General features: G+C 43.9%; 1 protein-coding gene across 2 annotated transcripts in view; it reads left to right on the top strand.

The window, feature by feature from the left end:
- The window catches only part of GRIN2A (glutamate ionotropic receptor NMDA type subunit 2A), a 364,343-nt gene that overhangs the window by 294,169 nt on the left and 50,468 nt on the right, over positions 1-19,706 (top strand). For both annotated transcript variants that reach the window (XM_073792321.1, XM_019928628.2), the window contains exon 9: positions 8,614-8,774. In XM_073792321.1, the coding sequence (XP_073648422.1) occupies positions 8,614-8,774 (161 nt within the window). The remainder of the gene's footprint in view (positions 1-8,613; positions 8,775-19,706) is intronic.

The following is a 19,706-nucleotide window of genomic DNA, read 5'->3' on the forward strand; positions in this document are numbered from 1 at the left end:
CCAGGAACGGAAGCTTAAGCTTAGCTCCTAAGTCTTAAAGTGTCTAGATCTAACTTGGAAACGAAGTTTCCCCCGTGGTCGTTTCTCACACTTACATGACTGTGTTGATGCTTCCTGAGGTCTGTGACTCATGTTACAGCTTAGGCTAGAGCTCGTCTTGCCAAGGAGAGTATGATGTTGAGGGAGATCCATTAGCCTTGGATCAGGAGAAACTTGGGGTGAAGTGAGATGCTCTTGGCTGTAGGTACCTCCTAGTTTTGTGACTTCGTTTGAGTCTCTTACGTGCTCCATGCCTTGGATTCTCTGACTTGAAAACAAAAGTCCTCTGTAAGCCCTACCCAGAGACAAAACTGACAGCTCCTTTTTACTATGTAGCCAATCAGCCCCATCACCAGCACTCCTGACTCACCTGAAATTTCTTCAAGGGACGCAAACGGAGCAGGGAGGTTTTTCATTTCCCACCGGTTCCTTTTACTCAGACTCACCTTCAATCCTCCCTCCTGGGGCTGTGCTTCCCACATCAGGGAGATGGGAGTGTTAACACCTGCGCTCTCCATTCTCCGCTGCCATGGAACGAAGTTTGCAGGGTGTGAGTAGCTATTCAGAAACCTGCAGGGAGGAAGAGGTAAACTGGGTATATCTTCCTATTGAAATTTTAGTTTCAGGAAACAAACCCTGACTTGCTAAGCTCAGCAGTGTGGGGACTGCAGCACTGCAAAGATTTTCTGTCTTGTATGTGGGGATAATTTGTCTCTTTATAAAATCTCAGTATCATGTCTTATTGGCATGAGTCTGCATATATCCTTTCAGCATTCATCAACAGACTGCTGAATAGAAAATCAGCCCATGAAAAGACTTAACAGCTTATCCGTGACTTACACGGTGGTTGAAAGAGGTACAGAGGGGCCTGTCATCAGAGAGAAGGTGAGGGATTGGAGTCAGTCACCATCACAAAAGCGCCACCAACCTTATGAGCAGGTGGCCTCTCTGATGGCTCCTCCTTGGAAATGCCACTTGAGTAAATGCCACTCTCTGCGTCATGGCGACAAAGCCCTGCATTATCTGGCCCATCCCCCCATGTCCCCTCCGCCTTGCTTGCTGAGGCCCTCTCTCCGTTCCTTAGACACTCCAAGTGCATTTCCACCACAGTGCCCTTGCACTTGCCATGTCCTCTGCCTGGAATGTTCTTCCCCCTCTGTTCTCATGGCCAGCTTCTCCTTGACTTTCAGGTTTTAGGGAAACTATCACCCCTTGGGAGAGCCTTCCTGGTCACCATGGTGAACTTGGCAGCCTGAGCTTGTGCTCCCATGAAACTTAAATTCCAGTAGGAAGAAATAAACGACACACAAGTAAACGCAATGGAGAAGAAAATTCCAGGCAGGAATAAGTGCTGTAAAACTGATGAGATTAAAATTGACTTGGGGGAAGGGGATGTCAGGGTTATCTGACACTTAGTAGATGCTCAGTGCACACTTGTTGATTGAACGGGAAATGCACGGTGTTGGATGCTGCGGGCACCCTGCCTGGGGCCTCGGATCCCTTTCTCAGTTCTGTGTGCCCAGCCTCGCCTTTGCTGACAAAGGTTCATACCAGGGACCTTCAGAGGATGATTACCTTGGGGCACTGAAATGGTAAATGCCTGGATATTTTTATGTCCCCCAAATCTTGCAGTTGCCTGTAACCAATGGCTAACCAGTGTGAGAGTACAAAAGCCCAGCTGTTCTGTTGCTTCTAGGCAAACTCGGAGGTGCAGTTTACTCTCCAGAGCTCCCTGCAGGATCAGGCCGAGGCTGAGACTTTGCTCACAATCACACCCTTGGCTGGCTTCCTCACCTTCCCTAACCTTCTTCCCCCGTGTCCTTCCTGGTTTCTCCTGGAGCCCTGCCCTAATACATCATGCTCACCCAATTCCTTGGCTCACCTAAAGCACATGGCATCTGGGAGGCAGCAGAGAAAGCCCTACACTCAGAGTCAGGAAAGTTGGGTTCCTTTTCCTCTCTGCTGCATACTAGTTGTGTGATGCCTTTATTGTTGGGTAACCTTGCTGGGCCTCCTAGTTCCTCTCTGAACATTTGGGAATCATAGTTGTGGTAAGGATGGAAGGAGGCTGCACATGTGAATGTGCCCGGTTGCCTGTAACTGTTATGCGATTCCATCACATCATGGGAGCAAACGTACAGTTCCTAGAATAAGTGACCAGAGATACATTGGAAGCAGTGGGAAACCAAGTTTTGGATGAGAAGATTCTTCAAGAAAGGAGTTGGCAGCGTATTTTGCTTTTTGTTGCTATTTTCAATAGCAAGGGGGAAAAATCCCTTGCTACCTAGTTTTGGGTCTAATAACATGACTGCTTGCGGGAAAACTAATTAGAAACACTAATAATTAGACTGACCTTCTCTGATTTGGAAACATCTAGTAACAGATACCATATCCTCATGAGATACAGCTCAGTTTCCATGCTCAGAGTGTTAGCAGCAAGCAGATAGCTCTTTTAATTAAATGTTTGATACAATTAGATAAACAGCAAAATTCCTAGAGTAAATAAGCTAAATGCTCCCAGAAGATTAATGGCAAATATACCAAGAAAGTCTGCAAAATCAAAATCTATATTGAATCAATTTATTTGAATACTGTATACAAGTGTTCTTTCTTTCTTTTTATCATGAATACCTATGTAACAGCTCAGGTTTATAATACTTTTAAGCCATTTGCATACTTGCTGTGAAAGAAGCACCTTTGGAGCCCACGGTGTGCTCAGATGAGCTTGGGGTTAAATTATACGTAGGTGAATTCATGGGTAGATGCTCCCCTAGGAATTATTAAAGAAGTTGGAATGTTGGTGGCAACCCTTTCCAAAATGTTGGGTGTTACTGTGGTTGGTGAAATCCATCCCTGGGAGGCAGACTAATGTAGTGGAAAAAGCAACACCATAGGGGTCAAATGGATCTGGATTCAAATCCTGACCTTGCCATATAGTAGTTGTATGGCCTTCAGTGTGTCAGTATCCCCACAGCTTAATTTCCTGATAGAGGGGGTTTAATACCATTCTGGCAAGGTTGATACGAGGATTAGGAATAATCCTCACACCGTGCCTGGCACATGGTAGATAATCCTATTATAAATGGTATTTCTTCCCTCAAGCCTCCTCCCACCCCCTCCACTACCTCTCCCCTCTCCTCTTCATCTCCCTCGGCTCCCTCCTCATGACCATCACTATTGCCTAATTCGAAGCATTCCTCACTTCTGGGGTCTGAAATATTATTGCACTGAGTTGGCCTTTTGTGACAGCAATAGAGGAAATTCAGGGCATGTACCTTGTGGATGAGCCCATAAATGTGTTCTCGGGGAGTTGTGCTGGGTGAGCCTTGTCCACCATTCTTATTGGTTGAATGGAGGCCTCTGAGCCTCTCCTTCCTCTTAAGGACCACAGCAGTTTGATGCTACATCCAGAAGCATGTGGAGCTCACCAGTGGGAGAAGACCTTACTAGAAACAGGGGCTTTAGTACCAGACATTCCTTACTTATGTCCACAGAAGATAGATATTTTTAATAATTGTGTATTTTTTGGTTCATAAGAGAAATAAAGAAATGTCCTGATTAATTGCCGCATTTTTCCTAGAAGTTTTACTTCCCAGACCTGTATCTCTACTCCGTCCGTCATAATGCACTTGCTATGACTTATTCGCTGGAATGACTCTCAGACCTGCTCACATACCAAGTGGAAAAAAGTGTAGAATACACTCCTCTGATCTTCTGTTCTCTACATTGGAGGGAAACTGGATCCTTTATTTGACTAAAGTCATGCTGGGTAACAACAGGTGATGAGGTGGTGTTTATCAAGCATTAGGGGATGCCATTAAACACTCTAATTGCAAAAGCAGTCTTCAGTTTACAGATGGAGAAACAGAGGCTCAGAGGGTTTAAGCAAATGCCCCAAATGTCTCAGTTCTAAAGTAGCAGATGAAAAGCCCAAGGCCAGGTGCAGCCAGCTAATATGAACCATGAGGGCGACCTTGAGAGAGAAGCTGTGAGGAGTTCTGCTGACACTGGGCTTCATGATTACATTGCCCTGTGGTCTTGTTGATGGGGGAGACCTCTGCACCACCCCTTCCTGCACTGGAGCCCACATTCGTTTCTTCCTGCTTGCACATGGAACTCTCTGGGAGAATGTTGCATCAGAAATCATTCCCCTAAGAAACACAGAGTGTGCCCTCCACCCTAGGCCCTGGGATTCCGGCGATGAGTCATCCTTGCCCCTGTTTTTCACACTGTAGGTCATGACTCTTTAGGGAGTCATGAAATTAATTTAAGAGTTGTGACCATTAAAATAGTAGATCACCATGGATTACATCAGAATACATCCTAAGTAGAAAGTGTGTCTTTACAGGGTGGAGATGGAAGATGTATTGTGAGTCATGCTTTTAAAAGTCTGACAGCCTTTAGTGGAGCGGGAAAGGTTCCTAGGTCTGGGTGCCAGGCTGAATTTAGTGTGGGTGAGGGTACAATCAAGGCCAGAGAGGTGTGGAAATTCATCACCGAGGCCGAATGTCTGTCTCTATCGCTGTGCAAACCAAACGCAGGGAAGGAAGGGAATCTAAAAGAGCTGCGTGTCTCCTCTGCTACAGATGGTGAGTGAAGGGGAAGGCAGTTAGGCAAATAGGCCATCAGATGTCTCGGGAGGTTGGGAGCGGCTGCTACAATGACTAGATTCATGAGCAGTGCTGCTGCCTCTGTGCCCTGAGCAGACAGCTGCTGTGCAAACAGGACTGGGCTGGTGCCTCCCCCTTTTAGGTGGTGAGTTGAGGCACTGCTTGCCTGAGTGAGTGCAAAGAGCATTTTCTGTTCACAAACACACACTTGTACATACACACACGCTCCCAACACAAGGTGCCCAGCAGGAGGATCTCACTGGGACAATGCATGGCCACTTCCCCCAAATCCAGTTATGGCTGCTTATTAGGCGGCAGCGTGCCTAATTTAAGGGGAGCAATCTTCAACTGGAAAGTTTAATTAACAGTGAAAAGAAGTGTGTGTCTAGAAAGAAGAATAGTGTTTCTGATTAGCCTGACTCTTGGGTAAACTTGGACACTTCCTCCGGCACTTCTCAGTTCCGTGGAAGACATGCTGATGTGGAAATCTGAGAGACCTCTGGATCCCAGCCTTGGTTCTGCCAGAGATTTGCTGGTTGTCCTTCCCTCTCTGGGTCTCAAGGTCCTCACCTCTAAAAGAGGAGAGGTCACTAGTAATGGTCTCGGAGGAATGATAGAGTTCAGACCTTAGGTTTGAAATCTGGGCTGCTGTTTACAAGGAGCGTAATCTTAAGTAGGTCATAGAACCTCTCTGAGCCTCAGTTTCTTCATCTGTAAAATGGAGCCTCAAAGATTAGCTACCAGGCAGGGTTGTTGTATTAAATGAGGCAGTGTTTGTAAAGTTTTCAGCACAGTGCTGGCCCCCAGCAAATCCTCAAAACATGTTAGTCACTATAATCATCACTTTCTAGTTCCAGAATTCCATATTTCATAGAAAAATGAGGCCCAGGTTACTTTTTTTGCCCACGATGATGGCAGAAATGACGAGTAAGAGTAGTTTTATTTTTGAGTGCTTACTCTGTTGCAGGCACTATTCTAATTACTTGACAAAAGTTGTAGTTTTAGGTCTTCCCATTGACCCCACAAGGGAAGTACTCATGTGTTTCCCACTCTGCAGATGGAAAATAAGTGGAGGCAGCGGGAAGTAAGGTGGCTTCTCTAAGGCCCCACAGTCTGTAAGGAATAGAACCTGACTTTGGAACCTGTGAGGCTGAGCTCACACTTGTAACCATTGCCTTGTGCTGCCTCTAGATTTTAACTGTATTTCTGGGACTTAGACCTAGTTCTCTGGACTCCCAATCTGGTTAGGTTGCCCCAAACACTGAAGGTGTGAACAGATGGGGAGCAAAGAAACTTTTCTCTACCCTTCTAGATGGTTCTGCCTGGTCTAAGAATTAAATTGACATGAGGCAGATTAACAGGAGAAAATCTAACTTAATTTCATACATATGGGAACCCCACATATATGAGAGGTTCAGAGACAGAAAGGTAAAATGAGGTAGATGTGCCGTCCTGAGCTAAGGAATAGACTAGGGGCCTGGGGCTCCAGAGGGGAGGAGGGCAATTCACAGGATGATGAGAAGAGCAGACGTTCAGTAATTAAATGTTTGCCTGTCACAGGTCATAAAATGTTATTTCTGGTAATAACTCTTATTATGGGCGAGGCCCCCAATTTAAATTCTTTAACAGAGCAGAGAAAGTTCCTCTTGAGCCCACAGGGTCTCAATTGCCTTCAGCTAAAAATAAATCATGTGCCAAAGTGGCACAACTAGGGGGAGGGATAAATTAGGAGTTTGGGATTAGCAGATACAAACTACTATATATAAAATAGATAAACAACAAGTCCTATTGTATAGCACAGGGGATTATATTCAATATCTTCTAATAAACTATAATGGAAAAGAATAAAAAAGAATATATATATTCTTATATATATATATCCATATATATATATGAATCACTTTGCTGTATACCAGAAACTAACACAGCCTTGTAAATCAACTATACTCCAATAAAAATTTTTTTTAAAAAGAATAGAAAAATTCGGGCTTCCCTGGTGGTGCAATGGTTGGGAGTCCTCCTGCCGACGCAGGGGACACGGGTTCGGGCCCCAGTCCGGGAAGATCCCGCATGCCGCGGGGCGGCTGGGCCTGTGAGCCGTGGCCGCTGAGCCTGCGCGTCCGGAGCCTGTGCTCCACGGCGGGGGTTGGGGGGTGGGCATGAGGGGGGCACACAGCGGTGAGAGGCCCACGTACCACAAAAAAAAAAAAAAAGAACGGGCCCAGCCGCTCCACGGCATGTGGGATCTTCCCAGACCGGGGCACAAACCCGTGTCCCCTGCATCGGCAAGCGGACTCTCAATCACTGCGCCACCAGGGAAGCCCCTTCACTGGTGAAGTTTACCAAACAGTTTTAAAGGAGAATTAACACCAATCCTTCTCAAACTCTTCAGAAAAATAGAGGAGGAACACTACCTAACTCATTCTCTGAGGCCAGAATTTCCTTGATACCAGACTAGACAAAGGAATCACAAGAAAAAAAATGATAGACCAGTATCTTTTTAAAATATTGATGCAAAAATCCTCACCAAAATACCAGCAAACCAAATCAAGCAGCAGCATATAAAAAGAAAAATATGCCATGACCAAGTGAGATTTATCCCAAGAATGCATGGGTGATGAAACGTATGAAAATAAGTCAATGCAGTACACAACGTTCATAGAATGAAAAAGCAACCACATGATCCAAGTGGCACATCCTGGGGAGGCCTGTTCTGACCCCCTTCACAGACAACATCAGCCAAGCAGGGAAACCCAGTAGAGCATGGACAGTGAGCCTTTATGGAGGCTCAAGAGGCCATACCAGACATGGGCATCACCGGGAAGCTAATGGTTAGTATGGACTTCAGCTCAAGAAACGTTCATGGAACCTGCCATTATGCCTGGGTTGTGTTAGGACCACAATAAGTATTGCATGCATGCATGAGCAAATGAATGAATGATGGCTGGAGGGTGAGTGAATGACATAGAGTCTTTGTACGGGAAGAAAAATGATTGTCCCTCTACCCTTCCAGGTTCTACCCTCCATAAGAAATGACAGATTTAACAGGAGAAAAACATGTATACCATCTGTATGTATGGGAGATACCCAAGAAAACTGAGTAACTCCCCGAAATAGCCCAAACCACCAGCTTAAGTACTATCTTCAGCTGAAGACAAAAGGAAGATGTAGGGTAATGGGAGGCGTGATGGGGCGTGGGGGGAGAAGGAAAGGCCAGTTCTGGGAGGAGACCAGGAAGAGCACAGTAAGCAAGGGCATGGTAGTGAGGCAGATTTAAGTTGCTGCCTTTTCCATGGATAAGAGTTTTAGAGATTTAGTCATCCTCTTCCAGATACAGAGAGGAAGACACCCTCACAAATATAAGAGTTTGCCTCTTCCAAAAGAGTTAACTTCTACTCAGTTTTCAGAGTTTCTCCTGTGTCTGCTGTTTCTTAAAAAAATACCCAGCCCCCAGATAATCCGTATGCCAAAGAGACATGTTTCAGGAGTGGCAAATTCTGCCCCCCTTTGTCATTTTCTGGGTGAGGTGAAAGAAATTGTAAATGGGGTCCAGAGAAGGGAGTGATTGGTGAGGATCTCAGAAAATTTCATGATAAGGCAGATGAATGAACTGAAGTCATACATTAATTCCAGCTTAATCAGCATTTCCTGAGCACTGCCTGTGAGCCTAAGACTAGGCTGGTCTCTATAATGGAGACGAAAACTTCCATCCAACGGATACCTATCGCACACCCAGCCAGCCCCTATGCTGGGCACTGAGGAACAGTAAGGAAGAAGACAGACACTGTTTCTGACTTCCTGGAGCTCCCAGACCAGTGGAAGGTGTGATTAAGTAGAAAGGAAGCACAAAAATGAGTGGGTGTTTACTGTCCTGCGCTAGCACGTGCCTATGTGTAACTCCTGAGGCAAGACAGAATGACGGCTGATTCTTCCTCCTCCTCCTTCTTTCTCTGTCTCTCTTCAGTTTCAGAGACCTCACGACTATTCCCCTCCCTTTCGATTTGGCACGGTGCCCAACGGCAGTACGGAGAGAAACATTCGGAACAACTACCCCTACATGCATCAGTACATGACCAAATTTAATCAGAAGGGAGTAGAGGACGCCTTGGTCAGCTTGAAAACAGGGTAAGGATGACGGTTTCTTTTGCTCTGCAGGCCTGCCCATCCACACACCTCACAGAAAATGACTGCACGCCTTGCCTTTGTGCTTGTCTGCCCCCACTGTTGTATGTTCTCGAGAGCCGAGCTGGAAGTCAAGAAGGCCCCCAGTTGAGGGCTGCTTTTGCTAATCTGATGAGTATCACAAGCTTCCTTCTGAACTGTGTTAAGAAAAAGCAAATCCAGGACACTTTGAAATGCAGAGAACCAGAGGGGTTTCTTAAACTGATAAAGAAGTTGGTCCAACTCAATGGGATATTTTAGCCAATAGGGAGATCTAAGGAGATGGAGTTTATTTAAAGTGGTGAAAACAAAGTACTGTAAGTTTTCATCTGATTTTAGATAGGAGTTTATGGCATGTAGCTTTCTGTGAAAACTAAGAGTGTCACATTGAGGAAGGAGAAAGGAAATACGGAGAGAAAAGCTGGGAACTCAGTCTCTCTAAAGGTACAGCTAACGTTTCCGTCTGCCTGTTGGCATTGTGGAGGATAGCAGACACGAAATAACTGAAGCTGTAAACAGAAGACCTGTTTTATGACCTTGGACAGTTCTTCAGTCACTCTCATCCTCATACATAAAATGGGAATAATGATAGGACCTAATTCATAGGAGTTTTATGAGGACTAAGAGAGAAAATTTGCGGTAAAACATTTCGGACAGTGCCTGGCACAGAGATAGGACATAATTGCTAGTGTTGTTATTTGCTGTAAAGGTTAAATTCTATTCCATGGACTCTTCAACTTTTTGAAAAGTCAGGGAAGTGTGAAATGTGTTTTTGAAAGGGTTCCATTAAAAAATATTCTGGGGCTTCTGTGGTGGCGCAGTGGTTGAGAGTCCGCCTGCCGATGCAGGAGACACGGGTTTGTGCCCCGATCCGGGAAGATCCCACATGCCGCGGAGCGGCTGGGCCTGTGAGCCATGGCCGCTGAGCCTGTGCGTCCGGAGGTTGTGCTCCGCAACGGGAGAGGCCACAGCAGTGAGAGGCCCGCGTACCACTAAAAAAAAAAAAAAGATTCTGTTTTAAATGAAAGGATTGTTTATTAAGGAAAGTTTTGCTTATCCAGAAAATTTGCTTACGTGGACCATCCCAATCGTCAGGGATCCCTGGCAAGTAAAGCGGGATGTAGTGCACTCTCCTTGCCGATTAATGCGCAGCTTCTTCCTGTGGGCTGTTCTGCAGGCCCACTGCGAAGGCCTTGCTGCTGCTTTGTGTCTGGTGGGGCAGAGGGGGCCCCTCTAAGCCATCAAGCCCGGATCTCTGCATAATTTCCAGGAGCTTTGGCCAATGACATTTTGTCATTTCAGTCTCTTTGGAATCTCTTCGGTATCCCAACACGGGCTGGGACAGCATTTATTTAGAAGCTGAACCCATTTCTTATCTAAAACTCATTCACACACTGCTCATTCTGGCTTGGAATGACTTTTTAAAACTCTTTACTAAAAAGCATGACAAAAAATGCAGAAAAGTACAAGTATTAAGTATACCGCTGGATGACTTTGTCCAAACTGATCTGACCATCCAGTTCAATTAACAAGATGTCACCAATCCCTACAACCCCCACCACATACACACACACACACACACACACTCACACACACACACACACACACACACTCTCTCTCTCTCACACACACACACACACACACACACACGCCTCTTCCAGTTACTATCTTTGTAGATCATCCTCGCTTCTAAAGCAGTAGATTCTTTTGCCCTGTTATTCTAACATATAATAAAATCATACCGTATGTTTTCTTTTTTGTTTGTCTTTATTTGACTCATCATTCTGTTAGTGAGATCACTGTGTGTCATTCCAGTTCTTTCATTCTCGTTGCTGTGTAGAATTTCGCTGTGGGGATATACCAAAATGCACACATCTTTTCTAATCTTGATGAATGTTAGGGTAGTGTCCCATGTGGGGCTATTATGAGTAAAGCTCCTAAGGGCTTTCTCCTACATGTCTTTTGTTGTACAAGTGAGTACATTTTTCTTGTTATATACCTAAGAGTGGAAATTGCTGAGCTATAGAATGTGGTATGTTCAATTTTAGTAGATACCAGAAAAGACAAATTTTTGATGACTTTGCAGCTTAGCCATGGGTATGGGTTTCTGTTTGTTTTCACTGTGGTCTTTTCATCATATATACTGTTGCTTTGGACAAACCATGAGCATAAATGTGATGACAATGGTTAGAAAAAATGCTTGAAGGCTGGCTGTTTCCCTCCTCATCCATCTGCCACCCAGAGCACAAAATGGGTTGTTTTCTTTCTTTTTCACTTTTTTTAAACAATGCAAACAAAAAGGAGTAGAGAAATAGAAACCATCCCTGGCCATAAATTATACAAATTGTTCTCGGGAAGCCATATAATAGTTATAACATCCATCTTAGCAAACTTGGGCAGATGGTGGGTTTACCCTATATTCAATCTCCCATGAGGGGGATGCATGACACATTACTTTAAACTCAGAAACTAGAGCTAAAGGGGTGTGAGTCTTTTCTTTTTAAGAAATAACTACATGCACCCTTAGGGGTGAGGACGTTCCTGCTCATTCCGGGAGATTCTGTCTCAGTGGAGTTAATATCAGGGGAAAACACTTACATGTTTAACAGGTTCCTCAGTGAATTATTTAAGTTATTTAAATTAAATTTTGAACAGATAGTACATTTACACGATTCAAAAATCAAAAAGTAGTATATAAAAAGATAAACAGTGAAGAGCCTTCCTTCCACACTGTTCCTTATTCGCCTAGTACCCTCCATAGTAACCACATTTACTACTTTCCTGTGTGTCCTTCCAGATCTTTCTCTATCAAAGCATAAATAGCTACAGAGTTAAGTTTTAAAGATTTATAGTCTTTCATCGTGTGAGTGTATCACACGGTGTTTAATCAGTCTCCGACTAATGGATATTTAGGAGCTCATTTTTTCTTGTTACAAACAATACTGCAGTGAATATCCTTCCCTATGTGTCACATCCAATGTCAAATAAATTTCTCGGACTGCTGGGTCAAAGAGTACACGTGATAGTAATTCTGACAGACATTGACAAATTTCCCTCCCAAGGAAATTCACCTTTACCATCAATGAATGAGGCTACGTATCTCCCCAAAACCTTTGCCAACACAGTGTATCATCAGTCTTCTAAAATTTTGCTAATAGGTAAAACGTGACAAAATATTTTTTAATATGCACCATCTTGTTATCAGTAGATTTTTACCAAATGTAATGAAAAGCCTTCTGCAGTTCCTTTTTTGAAAGTGTGCCTTATTTTTTTCTGTTGATTTGATGGTTTTTCTTATTAATTTATCTGTTAGAGAAATGAGCCCTTTATTTGTGATGTGATTACAAATGTTTGTCCCAGTTTTTTTTTTTTTTTTTTTTTGCGGTACGCAGGCCTCTCACTGTTGCAGCTTCTCCCCTTGCGGAGCACAGGCTCCGGACGCGCAGGCTCAGCGGCCATGGCTCACGGGCCCAGCCGCTCCGCGGCATGTGGGATCCTCCCGGACCGGGGCACGAACCCGTGTCCCCTGCATTGGCAGGCGGACTCTCAGCCACTGTGCCACCAGGGAAGCCCTGTCCCAGTTTTTTTGCTGCTGTTAGTTTGTCTTTTGAGCTTGTAGATATTTTTTTCCACAGAGATCTATGTTTTTTGTGGTCACACCTATCAATCTTTTTTATGGCTTCTGGAGTTTGAGTCGTAATTCAAAAATCCTTTTCACTCAGGTTACAAAATAATTTTCTCCTGTTTTCTATTTTGGTGACATTTTTAATATTCGGAATTTTTCTTGGTGTAGAGTATGAGAGATGAATACAACTTCTCAAATGATTATGAGAACCAAAATTTAAGAACTGCCACCACTGAACTGCACCAAGATCTGACAAACTCTTTGTGTTGATCGTATCTGCTCATCATCCCGAGACTTCTGTCTTTCAAGTGTCTACTACACCACACTTAGTTGCCTTTTCCCTCTCCCATCTCATTTGCTTCTAAAATTTTTCATTATGAAATACATTACTTTAAAATATGCAATGTATTATGAAATAATTTTACAAGAGTAAATATCATGAGGGTGTAAGGAATAATAAAACAAACTTCTCATGTAATAATAATAATAAACTCCAGCTTTAAAAAATAGTTATTCCCTTCCTTCACCATGTACAACATCTCTAGAAGTTTCTATCCCTCTGGAAGGTAGAGGGAGGTACCCTGTGTGTTTCTGAATTGTTGAATTTCAGGATATTCCTACCCCCAATACCCTTAAATCCAGTGAGGCTTGGCTTTAAAATCCCAGAGCATGTAGCTCAGCTACTGGGTCCTACCCCTCCACCCACAAGTCTCAGTGATATCTGTGGCTTAGTGAATATATGTTCGTATACACCAGGGTCAGTGAAATGGGGAAGCTTCTTTATGGGTTGTAACTTCCTGGAAGAGTCTGGGACACAAGAGGGATTTTGCATTATGGTTGAATGAGGGTCCCAGCTTGGTTTGAGTCTGGGCTCTATCATTAGCTAGCTGTGGCCGTAGACAAGTCATGTCACCTCTCTGAACCTCAGTTTCCCTATCTAAAAAGTGAAAGGGCTGGATTCTCCAATCTCTGAAATAATTCTGAGATTCTTTTACTTGTGTCAACACTCGAACACTTATTTAGAACTTTCCAAAATACAAAATCCAGACAAACCACAATTATAAACAGCTGTCATTTTTGCAGAAAGGATTTAGAGTAATTCTCCAAAGCTGGGTGTCTCCAAGCCTGGCCAATGGACCAACTCTACCTGAATCAAATGGTTACTTGTAAAAACGCAAATTTCTGGACCCAACACAAGACCTTCTCTTTAATGATGGAGCCTGTGAATTTGCATTTTAACAAGCATGCTGCTGCTCCAGGTGATTTTGATCCAAGCTAAAATTTGAGAACTACTATTCTAAGAGTTCAATAAATACATTACGCATATAAAGAGTAAGCCAGCCAATATAAACATGTAGCTTATCTTCGGGATGCAGAATCACCTAAGACCATAGGGACAGAGAACTTGAAACTGAGTTGTTAAGTGTCATTGTTTGTTGAACTGTGTAATAAATGGAGATAAAGTATCCCAGAAAATATCAAGTAAATCAGTGAGAAAATAGGATTTGCACCGAATGTGTGTTGTACAAACATTGATAGGTAAGGTTTTCCAGGAACAAGTCTGTTCTGACATGTGGGGTTCTCCCTAACCAAAGGCGGACGGGCATTTCATGACCCCAGGTTTCTACACCAGCGTTTCGCAAAGCGTAGCCTGAGTCTGAATCAGTAGGGGTGCTGATAAAGATGTGCATTCTTGAGCCGCACTGAGCCAACAGAACCAGAATCGCTGGGGCAGGGGCCTGGGAATCTGCATGCGGTAACAAGCGCTTCAGGCGATTCTGACGCACACTAATCAAATTTTGGGACCATCTGCTTTAGAAGAGGGAACTGCAGCTGAAATGAGTGGGGAGAGTTAGGTTTATAAATGCTCAGTCATCAGAGGCTGATGTTCTCCAAGCAGTTTTGGCAAGTAGGCCAAACTGCAAGCGTAGCACTTACGCCAGATTTCAATTAAACAGTCAACATTCCTACGACTCTGAAGAGGCTAATATTTGAAGACATAGTGGGATGGTTTATGTTTTTTATTTTAACTGGTTTTCATGTCCAATTATGTGTATATAAATCTATGGAAAAGTCCCAGTTTCCTTTAGAAGCTTTAATTTTCGGCATCAGGCCCCCCAGTCCCCTGTCTGATTTCATTTTCAGCCCAACAGTGTTGGGAAACAGACGGGCATCTTTTGCCTTCACTTACATTGAGTAGTTTGGGAGAAGACTTGGAAAGGAGGGTTGCCTTTTGCCAGTAGGCATTTTTCTACAAGGCCCAAACTGTATAATGTGTCTGTAAAAATCAAAGGATGAGGGTGGTCACATCTATTTGCAAGTGTCAGAACTGTCTTTATAGAAGAGGTGAGCACTGAACCCCTCTGTTCTAAGACACAGCTTCTCCAAGCCTGTAGGGATGAGGAATCCCTGTTTTGAGAGGTTAATTCATTGAATATTGAGAGATGGTGTCCTGTGAGGAATGGACAGGACCAAGAAGAGGAAGGGCTCAGAATGAGCAGAGGCGTGGAGGAACACCAATTTAGGTTTGGATGAGTTAAGTCGGCAGTGCCTTTGGGACAACATCATCATATTTCATCTCTGCATTGATAGAAACCTAACAATCTGTGAGATGCAGCTCCAGGCGCTTCACGTGCATAATCTCATTTAATCCTCAGAACACTCCTAAGAGCTGAGTACTATCACTCCTATGACCTGAGTATTATTATTCCTTTGAGCTGTGTACTATTACTCCTATGCGCTGGGTACTTTAAGCGATGAAGAACCTAAGGCTCTACAAGTTTAACTAATTACCCAACACGCTATTTAACTAAGAACTTACATTGTAGAATTATTGACTGTAAGAGTTGGGCTTGCTTCCCAACTTGGCAATGCCAGGGAGGCAGCTGGATATATGAGGTCAGAGCTCAAGGGAGAAATGGAGACCGAAGTTACATATTCTATTATTGGGGAGGAAGAAATGTTCCTCTACCCTTCTAGATTCTTATGGCCGGTCTGAGAATTAAACCGACGTGAGGCATATTAACAAGAGAAAATCAAACAGAAGTTTAATAACCTGTATACACGAGAGAGACCTGAGTAACTCCAAAATGGCCAAACCCTCACCTTAAATACCATCTTCAGCTAAAGACAAAAGAGGATGTTGAGGGTAGTGGTTTGGGACTTCAGAGGGGAGGAAGGCAATTCATATGGAGATGGGGAGCAAATGTTTGGTAAATAAACACCTGTTGGACCAGGCAGAGACAGTGTCGTACACTCTGATCTCTAGGCCCTGCCTAGAGTTTTCCTCACCACACTTAGCCCACCGTATTCTCTGCTGGTAGCTCTAATCTGGGAACAGGCCCTCAATCTAGTTCTTTCAGGCAGTTAGGAGGAAGGTCAGAGTTTCTTCTTGAGTCTTCTGGGCCCTGATTGTTTTCAGCTTGAAGTAATCTGCATGCCATAGAGATTCTTTGCGGAGGTAAATTTTATATATATGTGTATATGTATTTAATATTGTATATAATATACATGTATTATATAATACATAATTATCAATTGACAATCTGGGAGTTGATAAGATCATAGCATCCTTCTTTCCATCCTCAAAGGAAACTGGTCCAGGGATGTTGAACTTGCCAAGGTAGACCAGGAAGGCATAAGGATGCTCATAGATGTTGAGTTGCCATGCAGAGCAAGTTCTTTCAAGGGTGCCATCTGAGCATGATTTATGAACTATATTTTGTCAGTCAAGCAGAATCCCACTCAGAGGGTTCATTTCCAGATGCTGAGTTCGATAACAGGTGTAGACCTCAAGGTTCGGTGAGCTGTTCTCTTAACTGGAATAGCGTCGTCTCCAGAGGACATCAGATCTACAGTGACCTGGTTTCTGAGATCCACCCCCACACTGCAAGTAAAGCTCAGAAATAATTGCTACCACATCAGAGAGGTAGGAATTTTACCCTTAATAAAAACTCAAGGAAGCAGAGACATCTTTTTTGTACTTGAAATGATCTCTTGTGAAACTCCATTAAAACTATATGAATGGATGTTCAAGGCCACCCATAAAGTATTAAAAATAGAAAAAAATGGGAGAAAAGTTGAATATAGTGGGATCCCAATTCTGTAAAGATGGAAAGAGAAGGAAAGAGAAAAGAAGAAAGGAAACTGAAATGAAATACATCAAAGGTTATCAGAGATATTGCTAGATGATGAGGGTTGTGGGCTTCTTTCTACCCCTTTTATACTTAACACATTTTCTGCAACAAAAGTATTACTTATAATAAGAAGAAAAAAAGTTTCTTCTGAACATAATTCTTCAGTTCTTCCTGCATTTCCTTCGGAGATTTGTACACATGTTCATAGTTTACACACAGTGAATCGGTGTCCATGCAAATCTATTTGACTTTTCTCAGTTAAATCTGTACGGTTTTGTTGGACAACTATCACATTTAATGACTAGGAGATATTTCACTGAGCTAGAGGAAGATTGATTAATTTAACTTTTACTGCTATGCATTTTCATCATACCTTGTCTGGCATTGGAGGGCCCTCCGAGAAATAGTTATTTCAGAAACCTTGCTGATACCATTACTGTACCAATTTGTTCACAATGTCATCCTACCTCATTTCTCAGACTTCTGTACAGTAAACAGCATTGTCTTTCTTCACTGTAAGGTTCTTTTATCTTGTGGACAACGCAAGTCCTGTAACTTCTTGTAGTGTTCTTTTTGCTTGGGTTTCTACATAATTCGGAGCTTAATTTATGATCTTCTGTTAGCAACTGCGGAGAGCTTATGGCCTGAGTATCTGCTTTCAGACTTTCCCTAAGCCCTTACCTGCTATTCCATCTCAGAATTCAGTTCACTCAAATTGTTTTATCGATATGTTTAAACCTTCTTCTACTGCAGTTTGAATAACCTGCCTGAATTGTTCTGGGATCTAAGAGAGGTATTTCAAACTGATAGATACCATTTACTGGGAGCTTACCTATGTGCCAGGTACTGTTTTGAATGCTTTGCCTGCAGTATCTTATTTAAACCTCATAACAACCCTACGAGATAGTGATTTACAATCGAAGAAATAGGCACAGAGAGATTAAAATAGCTCGTCTGTGGTCACACTTGCTCCAGAGCCTATGCTTTGACTCACAACTTAAAATACTAAATATGAACATTCCCGTAACAGTGCACAATTAGCCTATTTCTAATTACGCAGTATTATACAAAACCAAGAAGTAATTTTGTTCATAATTCAAAATGTCTCTTTTTCCTTTGAAAGTCTTGATACTGCTTTTAAAACGGTCAATATTTCTTCTTTTGTTGAAATGGAGAAAAAAAATGAACTCACAGAGGAAAACCAACCCAAAACAGGATGTACTCCTTGTATTCAGATACACGTGGTTAGGAAATTCTCCCTGGGGAGACTGAACAAGCAGGAGCTTCCTGGCAGATTCCATCTCCTTGTCTCCTTAGGAATCACCTCTGCTTATTGATTGTCAGATGCACATGGAGACTTCAAATGTGTCATCTCATTTCATCCTGATTCAACTCTGCCAAATAGGTGTTCTCTCCATTTTGCAGAAGGTGAAACTGAGGCTCAAGGAGCAGAAGCAACTTGTTCAAAGGTTACGTGATTGGCAGAGCTGGCATTCAGACTCAGCCCATCATCTCTTTCTACTCATGACATCTAACTGTCTGCTTGTCCTGACAAGTGAAGGATTCTGGGAAGGGTTGGACATCTTTGTTATGAGGCGTATGAGGCTGGGGGGCGGGTGGGGAGGTAGAACCAGGGAAGTTGGCGCTCCTGCCCATCAGTGGCTCAGGTTTGGAAAACCTCAGTAGTGTGCTTCCTTTCTCTCCACTGTGAAAACTGTAAACAAGCTCCCACTGACCCGGGTGCTAAATGGTCTCGGTGTTGAAGCATCAGCCCCGTGTGTTCTCTTGCTCTAGCAGCAGGGGGAGGAGTGAGTTTTCCTGGTGCTGGGCTAGCTCAGGCCATGGGAGGCCTTAGCACAGGTTGGGAGATGCTGTCCATACCCCGTGGTGAGTGCTTGGGGCCTAGACAGCAGCCTCTGCCTTAGCAAGTCCAGCCTCATTCCATCGAGAGAAATGCAGGTGGAAGAGCAATAGGAATTCAGGTACCACACCTCAGCTTTCCCCACTGTGGTAGTTCCCTGTGGCTGCCATAACAAATAACTACAAACTTGGGGGTTTAAAACGAGAGAAATGTATTCTCCCCCGGTTCTGGAGTCCAGAAGTCTAAAAGCGAGGTATTGGCAGGGCCGCGCTCCGTCCGAAGGCTCTGGGGAGAAATTCCTGTCTCTTCCCGTTTCTGGGGCCTCTTGGCTTGTGGAAGCATCGTTCAGATCTCTGCCTCTGTCTCCATATGACCTTGTTCCTTGCGTGTCTCCTCTTTTTTCAAATATATTTATTTATTTATTTATTTTTGGCTGCGTTGGGTCTTTGTTGCTGCATGCGGGCTTTGTCTAGTTGCGGAGAGCCGGGGCTACTCTCCGTTGCAGTGTGCAGGCTTCTCATTGCGGTGGCTTCTCTTGTTGCAGAGCACGGGCTCGAGGCGCATGGGCTTCTGCAGTTATGGTGTGTGGGCTCAGTAGTTGTGGCTCGCAGGCTCAGTAGTTGTGGCGCACGGGCTTAGTGGCTCCACAGCATGTGGGATCTTCCCGGACCAGGACTCAAACCCGTGTCCCCTGCATTGGCAGGCAGATTCTTAACCACTGCACCACCAGGGAAGTCCCTCCTCTTCTTATAAGGGATTCTTCTTCTAAGTCATCAGATTTAGGACCCACCTAAATCCAGGATGATTTTGTCTTGAGATCCTTCACTAATTACATCTGGAAAGACCCAATTTCCAAATAAGATTACATTCCCAGGTTCTGGTGGATGTGAATTTTGGGAGGACACTATTCAACCCAACACACTCCCTTAGGCACCAGTGTCCGACAGGTGTCCGACGTGAGCACTGCCACAGAAGGCCCACCTCCGGGGTCTGTGGGGGAGGCCTCACCCCCCAGCGCTCCACCCGAGTATGCGCTGTGGGGAGTGACCTTGTAGTGCACCCCAATGCCCAGTGCACATAAATGCAGTACGGGCTCCTGGGTGTAGACCGCCACCGTTGGGCAATGCGATTATTCTGCTAGCTAGTGTCCATCCCTGCTTCCTAATCTCAGTTGCTTAGTTGTCCTTGCTCTGTGCCAGACGCTCTTGTAAGCACTTTACCTATAATTCTTCATTTAATCTTCACAACCGCCCCGTGAGGGTTGGTACGTCCAG

This window comes from Tursiops truncatus, chromosome 15 (genome assembly GCF_011762595.2).
Source record: "Tursiops truncatus isolate mTurTru1 chromosome 15, mTurTru1.mat.Y, whole genome shotgun sequence".
In the NCBI taxonomy this organism is placed as follows: domain Eukaryota; kingdom Metazoa; phylum Chordata; class Mammalia; order Artiodactyla; family Delphinidae; genus Tursiops; species Tursiops truncatus.